The sequence below is a fragment of the Paramormyrops kingsleyae genome, unplaced genomic scaffold (assembly GCF_048594095.1).
Source record: "Paramormyrops kingsleyae isolate MSU_618 unplaced genomic scaffold, PKINGS_0.4 ups225, whole genome shotgun sequence".
Taxonomy (NCBI): Eukaryota; Metazoa; Chordata; class Actinopteri; order Osteoglossiformes; family Mormyridae; genus Paramormyrops; species Paramormyrops kingsleyae.
This window is the reverse complement of record NW_027326163.1, coordinates 25,001-38,821: the sequence shown is the minus strand read 5'-3', so window position 1 is coordinate 38,821 and position 13,821 is coordinate 25,001. Positions and strand designations below refer to the sequence as shown.

The following is a 13,821-nucleotide window of genomic DNA, read 5'->3' as shown; positions in this document are numbered from 1 at the left end:
AATCATCAAGTGCACATCACTACCTATTAATGTGCAATATTTTCTTACACTGCTGAAATGTGCAATATTTTCATATTTACCGTGTAACTGAATCCGAAGGAGAGGAATACCTATACATAACACTTAAACACCTTTATGCCATTTTTTTCTATTTATGCGTTATTTACATTTTTTATTGCTGCTTTTATATTCAATTTTATATTCTGTTTACTTATATTGTGTTCTGTTTATTGTTTATATTCTGCTTATTTTATATTCTATTCTTATTTTTTTCTGATGTTTGGTTTTCCTAATATAATCATGGCGTAATGTGTATGAACACCTCAAATCAAATCTGTTTATTTATCATATGCATAAAGATACAGCATGAAGCAGCAGATGCAGGCAGTGAAATGAGTGCTGATGAACCTGCTTTCATCAGTTAAAAGCCATTTAATTCCGTTAATGCACAAGTCATCAGTGATGCTGGACAAATTTAGTTGCTTGATGGCCTGGGTCAACTCATTATCTGTTCACGAAACACATCAGTATCTCCTGACAGCTTTGGCACAATACATAATAGAGCTTCCTTTATTGCACATGTTGAAGTTTGAAGGTGGAGATGTGGGTGTACCCCCGACCGTTAGTCACACTGGCCCAAGGTGCAGTGAGTCATTTCTTTCCCATCTTCAGATAGATGTGTTGCTGGCCTACACACTTTTTTAGACTCAATTTTATTACCACTGCACATACAATAGACAATGTAATGCAGGTTGGCATCTGATCCAAAAGTGCTACAAACAACTGTATGATAAATACATGTGTGAAAAACAAACATTTAGAAAATGTATGTCTACATATTTTCTTGTTCATGATAAATGAGCTTATGCCCCAAAATATAACAGTGTAGTGTCTCTACAAGTCACTGATCAATATTTCTCCTTTTTTAAAATGTACAGTCCCTTTTGCCTGACTTTGAATTCAGACATGCTTGAGTTGCAAATTATATGAGCATGCAGATCCTTTCCATTGACCTTTTATGGATATTTGTGGGTGGCAACTGGGAAGGGACTCAGGCTCGTCCATGTACCCACATTTACAAGACAGTTTTGATTTATCAAGGGGAAATTCCATGCATTTGTGCATACACCAGGTTTGATAAATCCTTTTTTTTGTGCATACACAGTTCTGTTTTCGTTCGTATGCACTTTTTCATGATGAGATTTACGCAAAGTTTGATAAATATACGTGTTGACTACATTAAGCCTAAATCCTTTGCACATTGTGGAGAAAGCACACTCCAAAATAAGTCTGGCGATAACTTATTTACTATACACACACAGATATGCCAAAGCGCCCATTTCAGAATGACATTTGACATCTGACATTTTACTGTGTTAAATTGTTATAATTATTAGCATAAAATACCATAATCATCCAGTGGGAAAAAGGTTGGAGTAGTCTACGTACAGCAATGTTAAGGGATTACTCAGTTTCATGAATAGTTGAATTATGAAGGGAAAGAGCTGTGAAAACATAAAAATGCTACCCGCTTAAACAATGTTCTTGTGACTATTCATTAAGAGAACCCAATAATGATTTTTAAAGTACTTTCACAACTAAGAACTTTACGTAAATAATGAATTGGTGACATTTAGTGGTCATAAGCTTAATAGTTGCACTAATATTATTTGAGTTTTTAAAGAATGTAGGATAACTTATGGATACATTACGCAATATTGGACATCCTCTCCCTATAGACTGTAAAAGGAACAATTTTTATGTTCTCCATAAATTTGCCTAGGGTGACATGGTGGTGCAGTGGTTAGCACTGTTGCCTCTGGGACCAGTGTTTGAGTCTCCACCCTGGCTTGATGTGTGTAAGGTTTGCATGTTTTTCCCATGTCATCGTGGGATTTCCTCTAGGCACTCCAGTTTTCCCCCCACAATCCAAAAACATGCTGAGGTCAGTGGGAGTTACCAAATTGTGAATGTGAGAGTGTGTGAGTGTGCTTTGTGATAGGCTGGCACCCTATCCTAGGTTGATCCCTGCCTTGTGCCCAGATCTTGCAAGCCTGAGTAGGACAAGCGGGTACAGAAAATGGATGGCTAAATTTGCCTAGGGTTAGGTAATATTATGTGGAACAAAATAAGTTCATGTTAACAAAATTATTTCCAAACCGTTTTACCCTTAAAATAAATCTTTGGCCAGTTTAGTATTCATTACACAGTACCCGGAACATATAAGCTCATATGCTGCTTTAGAATGACTGCATCCAGTAATGACATAATATTGTCATGTATGACTAATTCTTCTAACTGGATTTTAGAAGATGTTCTGCAACTTTGGATCAAACTGAAAAAATATCAACAGTGCAATAAGAAACTTTACAGACAAGTCCTTAGTGTTAAATGTGTTGTATTATGTCTCCCTAGTGTTATGTCTCAGTGTATTTGTAGTGCTTTGCTCTGTGACTGTGTTGTGTTGCAGGACATTCCAGTGACGGCGGTGATTAATTGTTCCTGTTTCTGCCATCGGTGATTGGGTGCGAGGCTGTATAAAGGGGTGCTGTTCCCTTGAAGATGGCTGCGCTCTTCCATTAGTGATGCTCTGCCCATTCATGTTCTGTTGTCAAGACCTTTTGCTGCTTGTGTGAGAGACAGGCATGGCTTTGGAGTTGTGACTTGTTATTTTTGGTATTTGGTCTTATTTTTCCGTCTTTTGTAATACGAGCCAGTATTCGTATTATTTATAATAAACCTTTTGTTTAACTGATTATTTTGTTCGTTGTGTGTTGGAGGTTTTTCGCCATGTCTATTTTCTTTGTTAAGGTGTTCTATCCCTAGACAAACTTAACAAATTGGGGGCTCATCCAGGATAGTTCTCGTGGGAATTTCGTTCAGCTGGTGGAAGCGCCCTCGTTTTGGGAACTCTGGTGAGTTAGGTGTCTCCAGCTGGATTCTTGTAATCCTTCCGTCGGAGCACTTTTGTTATTTGTTTTTGGGCTTTTGTTTGGGTGGTGTTTTTGAAGGACAAACCCGGGGGGAGTTTCGCGGTTAGTTTGTTATAATTGGCTGACTGTGATCGCAAACCTTCAATTGGTACAGGTAACGCTCTTTGAAGAAGAGAAGGCTTATGTAAGGGGGTTTGTGATAGGTAGGTTTAGGTTCAGATTTCCCATGCTCATAGATCGGGTGGATTACACGATGCATTTATTTATTTTTTTGGATGGCGATTTTCTGGTTAACAAGGCCGAGTTTGTTTTATTGTGGCTTGGGTGGAAAGTAATTGCGTAATTAGGAGAGTGGTCTTTTTTTTCCCCTCTCTTCTCCGTGTCCGAGTATTTGGCCTGTGCCGTTGTTTGGGCTGGACAACGGACATTTTTTTGGGTGGCATATTGTGGAAGAGTGCATGTTAGTTTTGAGTTTCTTTTTTAGTTATACAGTGGTACCTCAGTTCTCGAACTCATTAGAACCCGAATTTCTGAAAAGTTGAACCAACCAGTTTGGAAAAAAAATTACCTAGAACTCGATCTGAATCTCAGAAATCAATCTGTGAATGCCGACCTAAGATAACTTGTACACGTGGGGAAATGAGTCACGTGGCACGTCTCTCAGTGGAAACAAAGGGTTAGGGTTAGCCATGCTTCAGTCTCAGCCTTGCATTCACTGCGATAGCATCGTGCATGTTTACACTAGCTGAATACTTATATTTAGACAGTAAAAATACATTTAGACAATGATAGACAGTAACAGTTATTATTTTATAATAAAATACATTTAAAAATGAACATTTCTTATTAATTATTTTAATATTAATAATAAACCATAAATACATTTAATTATAATAATATTGTCGTGCCCAGCGGGGACGGAACGGAGACAAAGGCGCAGACGTCAGAGTATCGGGGAATACGGGGTTTAATTACAGGTAAGGCAGGCAAAATGCAGACGGACAATACAATGACTGGACTGGGGAAACAAACTGAAACGCAGAGGAAATACAGAGGACAACAACCAGAAACAGCTGATCACACGGTGATACCACACGGGGTTAACGAGGGCGCGTGACACACGGAAGGAGCGGACGATCAGGGCATGAAACATTGTTTTTTTTAACTTTACACATTGTTTTGATACATTTATTTAAAAATTACTGTTTTGATAAATGTGCTTAGATGTGTTTAGTACAGTATATGCTTTTCTTGTTTTGTCCAGTTCATTTTGTGTTTAAATGCTAAAAAGAACATATTTAGGTGTAATTTTTGGGGGCCGGGAGCCAATTAATTGGTTTTCCATTATTTATTATGGGGAAAATTTGATCAGAACTTGAAATTTTTAGGATTTGGTCCGGAGTTCTGAACGGATTAATTTCGAGTTCTGAGGTACCACTGTATATGTATAAAGGGCTCATTTTTGCTTTGGGATTAATTATTTTGGGTAGTGCTGCCATATTGATCCTCACCATTTCTTGTGCTTGGTTGTCTAAAGCAGGTGACTATGCCCTTAGTAGAGGAATTTATTCAGAGCCCGTCCTATTATATATTGTTGTGCTGCACAAAAGAGAACTTGTTGCAGATCGTGGATAAGTATTCGATTGAGGTAACGAGTGAGGATAAAAAGTTAAAAGAAACATTGTTTAAGGCGGTAGAGTGAGGTTTGTTGGCTACAGTTCAAGGCCAAACATCTCTAGGGTCTGTAGTGGGTAATGTATCTGATGTTGAACTAAAATGGTGACAATACTCATTTCGAGAGTGTCAGATGCAAATCGAAGCAGCTAAATTGAGTACTGAACAAGATAGTTGTGCGTTGAAGGTAGTTGAGAAAGAGTTGCAAATTCGTAAATTGGAGATTGAACTTGACTTGAAAAGGTTGGAGTTTGAGGAGCAAGAGAGAGCGTGAATTTGCACGGAAGAAGTTGGAATTGGCTGCCAGTAAAGATGAGGTAGTTCAGGGGGTTACAAGGGTTTCCTCTATTCCTATTCCACTTGTTTCACATTCACCGCCACACTCTGTTACTGCTCATGAGATTCCTTCTGTTCATTCCATTTATTCATCTCCTCTGTTTGAGCCGGCAGATCAAGTTTTTGATGTCGCATAATATGTTTCGTACCTCCGTTTAATGAACGGGAGGTTCAGAAGTATTTTAGTCATTTTGAGAGGGTTGCAATTACATTCAAATGGCCAGCTGGAGTTTGGAGTCTCCTTTTTCAATGTGTGCTGTCTAGGGTTGCAAAGGGGCGGAAAATTTCCGGTGAATTTCCGGAAAGTTTCCGGTAAATTTCCATGGTAAGTTAAGCTTGGGAATTTTGGAAATATTCCATATTGGAAACTTTCCATGGAAATAATGGGAATTATGGAAATTAATGGGAATTTAGGAGAACTAACTGGGAATATATTATTTCCAAGCATAAATATAAACAGAAATCATAAGAAAACCTCCATGCAAAATGTTTTCAACAGATATTTCAACAGATTTATTTGTAAGTACAGTAGAATAGAACACGTTTCAATAACTTGTTTCATGGATAAATAAAAACAGAAATGTTGAGTTCAATATTACCATCCCCTAACCCCGCTCATTCAAAAATGCCCCCTGTCCAAAAATCTCCACAAAGTCCCATTCAAAAGGTTAAATGAAAAATGCCACTTATCCTCCAAAACGTCCCATTAAACATGCAAATCTTCCTTCAAGCAATCCTCTTTTCTCATTTTTGCTCAGTCAATAGACTCTTCCTGGACCTCATCATCATCCAACAACATGTCCACTTCCTCAGCATCCAACTCTGAGTCTTCCTCTTCAGTGTCACTTTCCAGCCTTGTTGAGGATGGCTCTGTGTCAGGCTCAAAGAGCCGTAGGTTTGCCCGAATGCCGACCAGCTTTTCCACTCTCACATTTGTGAGCCTGTTGCGAACCTTTGTGTGGGTGTTCCCAAACAGTGACCAGTTGCGCTCGGAGGCGGCTGATGATGGTGGGATTTGGAGGAGGATGGAGGCTACAGGTCCAAGGGCCTCAGATTCACATAGTCCCTTCCACCAGGTGGCTGCAGATATGTGCTGGCATGACTGCCATATTCCATCCCCTTTCCAAAGGCCTTGCTTTGTTCGATACTTTGCCAAACTGCCTAGAACTTTGCCTTTATCGAGACCCAGGTGGTCAGACATGGCTGTAATGACCGCATAGGCTCCGTTGATCTCTTCCCCAGAAAGTATGCCCTTGTCATATTTGGGGTCCAGCATGTATGCTGCTGCATGCACTGGCTTCATGCAGAACTCCCTCCGCTGTTCCAATGACTTGACCACAGCCGTTTCCTCTGCTTTCAGTAGTAGGGAAGTGGGCAGAATTGTCTGGATTTCTTCTTTGAGTTCTGCAAAAAGGCACTGGACATCTGACAAGATGGCACCATCCCCCTCTATCTTCGCTATTGCTGCTGCAATAGGTTTGAGGATTTTCTGACTGCTAGATACTCTTTCCCAGAACACATCATCCAAGATGACCTTCTTGATGTCACTGTCGATGCCTACAGACTGGGATATGGCCATCTCTTGCAGAGACTCCTTTCCCTCCAGAAGACTGTCAAACATGATAACAACACCACCCCATCGCGTTATGCTGGGAAGCTTCAGTGTAGTACTCTTGTTCTTTTCCTTTTGCTTTGACAGAAATGTAGCGGAAGTTACTTGTTTGCCTTTAACAAATTTCACAACTTGCTTCGCTCTCTTATTCAGAGTGTCCATTGTTTTTAGTGCCATTATGTCTTTTAGGAGAAGATTTAGTGTATGGGCAGCACAGCCAATAGTAGTTATATGAGGGTAGGTCTCCTCCACATGTGCCCAGGCAACCTTCATGTTGGCTGCGTTGTCAGTGACCAGTGCAAAAACCTTATCTGGTCCAAGGTCATTGATGATCACTTTTAGCTCATCTGCAATGTATTGGCCTGTGTGTCTGTTTTCCTTTGTGTCTACACTCTTGTAGAACTCAGGCTGAGGAGTGGTGATTATGTAGTTAATAATTCCTTGTCCCCTGATATTGGACCATCCATCAGAGATGACTGAAATACAGTCAGCTTGGTCAATGGTCTGTTTCACCTTTGCTTGAACTCGACTGAACTCTTCATCCAGTAGATGAGTAGACAATGCATGTCTGGTTGGGGGAATGTATGCTGGTCGGAGAACATTCAAAAATCTCTTCCAGTACACATTGGATGTCAGCATCAGGGGTGAGCCAGTTGCATAGATTGCACGAGCGAAACACTCATCTGTGTTTTTCTGGCTAGTGTCATCCATAAAATCAAAGAATCCTCTGATGCCAGAGGGACCAGGAGCTGATGAGTGGGTATCTGACTCTGATACAGCTGAAACAGATTCATTTTCCCCTTGAGTGGAACTCCTGGCTGCTGCATGTGTTGGGCCTTGAGGAATTTTTTTGCACTTTGCAATGCGCTGCTGCATTTTTGTGGCATTCTTCATGTACGTCTTATCACAATACTTACACATATATACAGATTTCCCTTGTACATTAGCTGGTGTAAAATGTCTCCACACATCAGATAGCGCACGTGGCATTTTTCTGTAAAATAAAACAAGAGCTTGTAAAAATGCTAATATAATGCAAGAGATCGTAATAATACAATTGCAATATGATAATAAACAGATATAAATAGTAAGGCTAGCTAAACAACTGAGGCTCGTTCTTCGTACGTTGCTTAAAACATCCGAGATCAAATGAGACATCCAAGATGATATCATCGTGCTAATCATGATCCGGCTAATTGGGTTCTTCGAACACACCTGTTGTTGACGATTAGTATCGCTGGATTGAGTTGTCTAGGATTATTGCGCGTTCGTGCGTTGGTTTAAAAGGCGATATGCATCGACAGTAGAAACACTGATCACAACCCCTTCGATTGGTTGACGAAATGGTAAAAGGGCAAGCTCAATTTTTTTCTCAAGCGGAGCAAGAGCTTTTATTAGAGGGTTATGGAGAATTTCAAACGTTAACAAAGACACCGGGAGGGCTAGCAAAAAGTAGCGAACAAATTAAATGCGTGAGTGCTGCCCATGTTACATGTTCCTTGATATATATATATATATATATATATATATATATATATATATATATATATATATATATATATATATATATAAAAATCAAATCCTATTTGTATTAATTGCTCTTTTTGTCATCTTTAATGTCAGAGCCAGCAGTGGATCCATGCGAACATGGTAGCCATTGCTAATCAATATCCAGTTTTAAAATTTATTAGAATTTTAATCATAAAAGTGAAAAAATCCAGCCCCGATCCCCCGATACTCACTGGCAGCGCTATTGACGATCTTGTCCAAATAACCGCGCTGCGGTTATTAAAAGAAATGTTTAATTTGAAGTTGTTATTCTTTATTCATAAAAGTGACTATCCAGAGCGTTACATTTTACAAATTCTTTGCTAAGTTCTTAATCTGAACAACAAAGTGTTATAATTAATTCATTTTAATGCAAAAAAATTAAACCCTAACCCTAGCAGAATCAGAACCACTTTATTTTTACGAGCAATTTCTATATATATGTTTAAATACATCCATCCATATATATATATATATGCAAGATACTTTTCTCACGTGAGTCAGTCCGCGTCAGTCGTGCTCTTTAACCAATCAGATGTGACCTCGCCATTTCAACCAATCATAACCCGCCAGGAGCGCAGCTTAAACCCTGTTTACATGAAATAAGCCTGCTCCCGAGCAGGTTTAAGCTTGCGCACCTGTTGCTATGACAGCAAGTCCAGGATGAGCTTCGAAGAACCAAACAATCCAAGATCATGCCAAATTGTCAACAATCAAATCCAGCTGAGTTAGCGACGTACGAAGAACGAGCCCCTGGAATGATCTTCAAAACAAAACAGCCAAATGAGGAAGCTAGCATCTTCTTTATGTTATACTAGCTATGGCTTATTTAGCATCTAACAGATGCTAGGATTTTATTTAGCATCTTATCAGATTGCTATCTACCAGATTAATACATTTTATGTGATATTCACAATTTAAACATTTAATGAATATATTTTCCCATAATATCATCAAAACTTACCTCACTTGTTAAGTCCACAGGCTCAAATGTGTGCCTTCAATACTCTTTGTCCTTCAGGCTCAAAAGTGTGGTCCATGTGTACATGTGATGGAGGCATGCACAGTGCCAGTAGGTGGTCTCAATAGCCATGCAGCAAGCATGTGCTCTGTACATGTGATTAAGGAATGGCATGGATATTCAAGTGTATTTGAATTGCATTTGTTTGTTTTTGTCAATATTATGCTAAAATATACTTTGCTCAACTATATTTAAGTTCCCTAAGAAGAGCCAACTTTCAATTTTGAAAATTCCCAGTTTATTCCCATAAATTCCCGTTAATTCCCGTTTATTCCCATTAATTCCCGTTAATTCCCATGGAAAGTTTCCATCTTTGAAAATTCCGGGAATTTTGCAACCCTAGTGCTGTCTGGCAAAGTTCAAGAAGTTTATTCTGCGCTTATTGTTGAGCAGAGGTTAGAGGTACCTTAATTTGTTCCCCTTAGTTTGGTTGCTAAGGTCTTTTGTGCAACCGTTAAGGGATTCCTTAAGTATAAGACCAAGATAAGGAGAAAAACTTATATACTTAAGAGAAAATTTTAAGGAAACCTTTAGGAGGAGACTTAAGGGTGTTTTTTAAGGAGACCTTAACTTGAACTTTAAGGAAAATCTTAACTTAAGGTGTTTTGTACAACCAGCCCCAGGTATAAAAAAGATCTGAATGTTTTGGTGGACACCCTGTACCGTTCTTCTTAGTAAAATCTGTTTTGGTGATCAACTGTAGAAGTTGATTTTTCGTGGTGGGAGTATTGCATCTTAGTGTATTTGTGATGCTTTGCTCTGTGACTGTGTTGTGTTGTAGGACATTCCAGTGACGGTGGTGGGTAATTGATCCCGTTTCTGCCATCGGTGATTGGGTGCACGGCTGTATAAAGGGGTGCTGTTCCCTTGAAGATGGCTGCGCTCTTCCATTAGTGATGCTCCGCCCAGTCTCGTTCCGTCATGACCATTTGCTGCTTGTGTGAGAGACAGACATGGCTTTGTGTCTTGTTTTTGTTATTTGGTCTTTTTTTTCCGTCTTTTGTAATACGAGCCAGTATTCATATTTATAATAAACCTTTTGTTTTACTGATTATTTTTGTTTGTCGTGTGTTGGAGGTTTTTCGCCATGTCTTAAGGTGTCCTATCCCTAAACTGGCACTTAACACTAGTAAATACACAACTACCTGGAAACAATTTAACAGAGAGGCCAAAATCATCAGGAGACAATATACAACAGAAGGGTATATTTACTCTAAACATCCCAGAGAAAGCTATGCTATGCCAAGCTGTACACAAGTTCATTCTGGTCCTCATGGGCAGTCAAACCTCAGAGAAGCTCATTGCTCTTCTAGCTGCACACTGGCCCAGGTGAACCCTAAGCACACCTTGGCTGTGAAGCCGCAGCAGGTGCCTGAATTCGGCAGGCATATTGTGGACCGTCCGCATACTCTGCTGGTTGTCGTAGTAATGGTTTGTGAGAGTCTGCTGAGTGTCAGGGTGCAGCAGATACGGCCAGAAACCATACAGCCTCACTTCGCTGCACAGCTCCAGTGCCAGGCTGGCCACAATCAGCCCGCTGCTGGGCCGGGGGACCTGAAGGCCCTGATCTTTCCAAAACTGAGCCAGGCTCCGCAAGTATGATGGGCTGAAGAAGACAGTCCGTGTGGGGCTTTGGAACTCCTCTAGCGTGTAGGCAGCACGCAGTGACACAGCCATGTTGCGCGTGTAAGAAAATGCAGGAATCAGGAGCAGGGCATCCCCATAGCTAGCCATGCTCTCCACAAAGGGCCGGCGCCTTTCTGTGAGTCCCTCAAACCTTTAGATGGTTGGCAGATAGAAGAGGAGCAAAGAAGGCAAATTAGTGCTGCAGAAACCTACACTAACCTGTGAAGGGCCTTAGACAATATAGGAACACCATACATTCGATTAGACTCTATGGAGTGGGCAAGAGGGACATTTTAGTTTACAGTGATGCTGCCCCACTCCTTTGACTCACTTTTCCAGAAGGATGCTGGGATTGGCTGTCACAAGGTTTGTTTTGTTGCCGACATGTTTCTTGAAATCCTTACCAAGAGGAGGGAGGTTGCACCTGTGTCAGGCCAAAGAAGCACACTTGTACTGAGTGCTTTCTGTACTGAATGGTAGCATAATGTAACCCCAAGTTGGGGAGGGGGGGAAAAGAAAACTTACCTGAAGACAAACTGGGCAGAGTCTATCTCCTGTCCGCAGCTGCTGTTGCTGAGAATACCGCCGTTTCCAATGACGGCACACGTCTCCCATGTCACATTCCCAAATGGTGATTCCTGTGACAGCCACCCACTAATTCACACCACCACCCTGAGAATGCATTTCCATTTGCACAATGCTCCCTTATGAACACAACTATCACAGGTGCAGAATTAAATAAAAATAATAAAAATATGAAAAAAACATAATACAAGAGAGAAAAAAAATGTTGAGTCAGTTAAACTAACATGACATATATTCACTTTCCAGCCACTTTTCCTGGCCAGTGTGGGGGGAGGGGGGATGGAGAATTCAAACCCCCAATACTAGAGCTGTAAGGCAATAGTGCTAACCACTAAACCACCATGCCCCCCATGATAACACATTGCATCACAAAAATGTAAAACCCATTATAATTATTCTTTTTTGGTGCATGTGTGATCATGCCAACACAGTAGCAAATGCATACAGAATGACAGCTGACCCCCCACCCCAATCAACACATACCTTAACAAAGATGCTGAAGAGTTTGCGTGTTACTTCTTCCATCTTTGCTTTTTCACCATCATATATGACCTTCTTTCCGACTGGGGTGTTCGCCTGGGTGATGATGGCTTTGGATACTGCGTTGCATTTGTTGGTCAGGTTAGAGCTGGTGGATAGGCATTTCTGAGGTCATGTTTATGGCCTCAAAAGATGGTTTGTAAGTCACACTGGTAGCGGCTGGTTTTGTTACAGTCTGTAACAGCAACAAATTTAGCATTCGAAATACTAATGAGCCTTAATGCAGTTACGTTTCAGCCTTATGGCCCAAGACTCAATACTACTTTAGGATTGGGTATTAATTCGGTAGGGAAGAAAATGTTTCTCCTCTATTTATCATGTTACCCATTATAGAATTTCCCCTACCGAAACTCAGCAGAGTGATCCTCCTTTTTACTCCACCAAGGATTGTACATCTTCATCAAGTCCCGCTCAGTCGCGACAGTTCTACAAAGTTTGGAGAAAATGGAAATGCAAAGCAAGATTTCCAGCTTGAGTGAGGTATTTAAGGCAAACCAGAACAGACTTGACACGTTTGAAAAAAATGCATTAGTTCGTGTACAAAATTTGGTCAACGAACAGATTCTTTGACCAGATTCCTTTTTTTATAACAGTGTAGCATCGGCGGGGCACATGTCCCATCATGCCTCATGTGAAATTGTAAATAGAAGGACCACAACAGGCAACCAACGAGCACCGAACCGAAATACACAGACGGGAAACACAAGGTTGTCACACACCAAACTGCAAGATGCACACATGGTGGAAGATTTACACAGGCTAAATACACGCAAGGATTAGACCAGGTACACACAAGACATGGGCAAACACACACGCGACAATAGGGAAACGCAACCATTAACATTAACATTAACAACAACAACAATACAAGGGTTAAGGACTGTTAATAAAGAGCGCGATTTCCCCGGCAAGCAAGTTTCCATGTCTCTCTCTGCTCCCACGATGCCTCGGTCTACCCGTCACCACACTATATTGTGTTTTTCTTTTAAGTTTTTACTATAACAACCCAAAAATTAATTAACAAAAATCATTTGGTAGGCTTGTGAACAAATGAATCGAATTTCAATGCTTTCTTATGGGGAAAATTGCCTTGGTTAGCGTACAAATTGGTTCATGACCACTTTCCTGGAACGGATTGTGTTCATGAATCACAGGCACCAATGCGTGTGTGTGTGTGTGTATATATATATATATATATATATATATATATATATATATCGGGCCGATATTTAGCATTTTTTAATGTATCGACATCGGCCGATATCCGAGTGCACTACGCCGATTTTCAGACAGGCACGTCTGCGGGCAGCCCAGTGTTATTGTTGCTGTGGAACACGTGACCCATGCTGCTTTGTGCAGGACCACAGCCAGAAGTTTTGGAAGAGTCCTGGGATAAAACGGTAAGGCTTAAATTCTGATCTTTCAATGACCTGTTTATTTAAGTAGTTTGCTATGAAATGTTGCTTTAAAAGAAAACGCGAATTACGCTATTGGGAACTGGGGTAATGATAATGAGCCTTCAACCAACTGCAGCTTACAGGTAACATTAAGGATCATTGATTCTAATAGAGTTCGTTTTGTGCGCTTATTGGTGGGCTCACAGACGTTTTTTAATCGTTAAAAATCATTTTAATTGTTAACATTTTAATTATTACCATATCAGCCCGATGTTATCAGTTATGTTTTTTTTCTTGTGTCGGAGAGTTTCACTCTGTGAGTGTGTGGGGCGGAGCAGGCAGCTCTCAAATACTGCAGCGTGTGTGAGAGTTGTGTTACTCTGCCCTGATCACAGACAGCGCCGTCCTCGGAGACACAGAGCTGCTAAGAACAATGCATGGCGGAGAAAAGTGTTTGTTCGAAAGCGTGGTTACCATTTACTTGAGCTGATGCTGACAATGGTCCTTCTGTGCAACTTTTTTTCATTTGAGACCGGAGATTCAAACAAT

General features: G+C 40.5%; 2 protein-coding genes and 1 long non-coding RNA gene across 6 annotated transcripts in view; 1 reads left to right on the top strand and 2 right to left on the bottom strand.

The window, feature by feature from the left end:
• Nucleotides 1-315: 315 nt before the first annotated feature.
• LOC140587413 (uncharacterized) lies at nt 316-10,003 on the bottom strand. Its single transcript, XM_072708691.1, has 2 exons — nt 9,068-10,003; nt 316-7,549 (listed from the first exon to the last, which is right to left on the bottom strand). Exon 2 carries the CDS (start codon nt 7,543-7,545, stop codon nt 5,698-5,700), a length of 1,848 nt encoding a protein of 615 aa, XP_072564792.1. The 5' UTR covers nt 7,546-7,549; nt 9,068-10,003; the 3' UTR covers nt 316-5,697.
• A 311-nt stretch (nt 10,004-10,314) lies between these two features.
• LOC111842479 (alpha-2,8-sialyltransferase 8E-like) overlaps nt 10,315-13,821 on the bottom strand; it is a 16,916-nt gene continuing 13,409 nt past the window's right edge. For 2 of the 4 annotated variants that reach the window (XM_023809111.2, XM_072708692.1), the window contains exons 2-6: nt 12,221-12,301; nt 11,819-11,963; nt 11,276-11,388; nt 11,082-11,174; nt 10,315-10,901 (exon numbers count right to left, since the gene is read on the bottom strand). In XM_023809111.2, coding sequence (XP_023664879.1) covers nt 10,406-10,901; nt 11,082-11,174; nt 11,276-11,388; nt 11,819-11,963; nt 12,221-12,276 — 903 coding nt within the window. In that variant the 5' untranslated portion in view covers nt 12,277-12,301 and the 3' untranslated portion in view covers nt 10,315-10,405. Of the gene's footprint in view, nt 10,902-11,081; nt 11,175-11,275; nt 11,389-11,818; nt 12,000-12,220; nt 12,963-13,821 lie in introns of those variants that run through there. The other 2 variants (XM_023809110.2, XM_023809112.2) reach the window with 2 other exon arrangements.
• The window catches only part of LOC140587414 (uncharacterized), a 1,307-nt gene continuing 675 nt past the window's right edge, over nt 13,190-13,821 (top strand). The window contains exon 1 of the long non-coding RNA XR_011989115.1: nt 13,190-13,275. This is a non-coding gene — a long non-coding RNA (uncharacterized lncRNA). The remainder of the gene's footprint in view (nt 13,276-13,821) is intronic.

Bases quoted from the DNA above. Each gene is read 5' to 3' on its own strand.
- LOC140587413 (XM_072708691.1), bottom strand. From the start codon at position 7,545: ATGCCACGTGCGCTATCTGATGTGTGGAGACATTTTACACCAGCTAAT.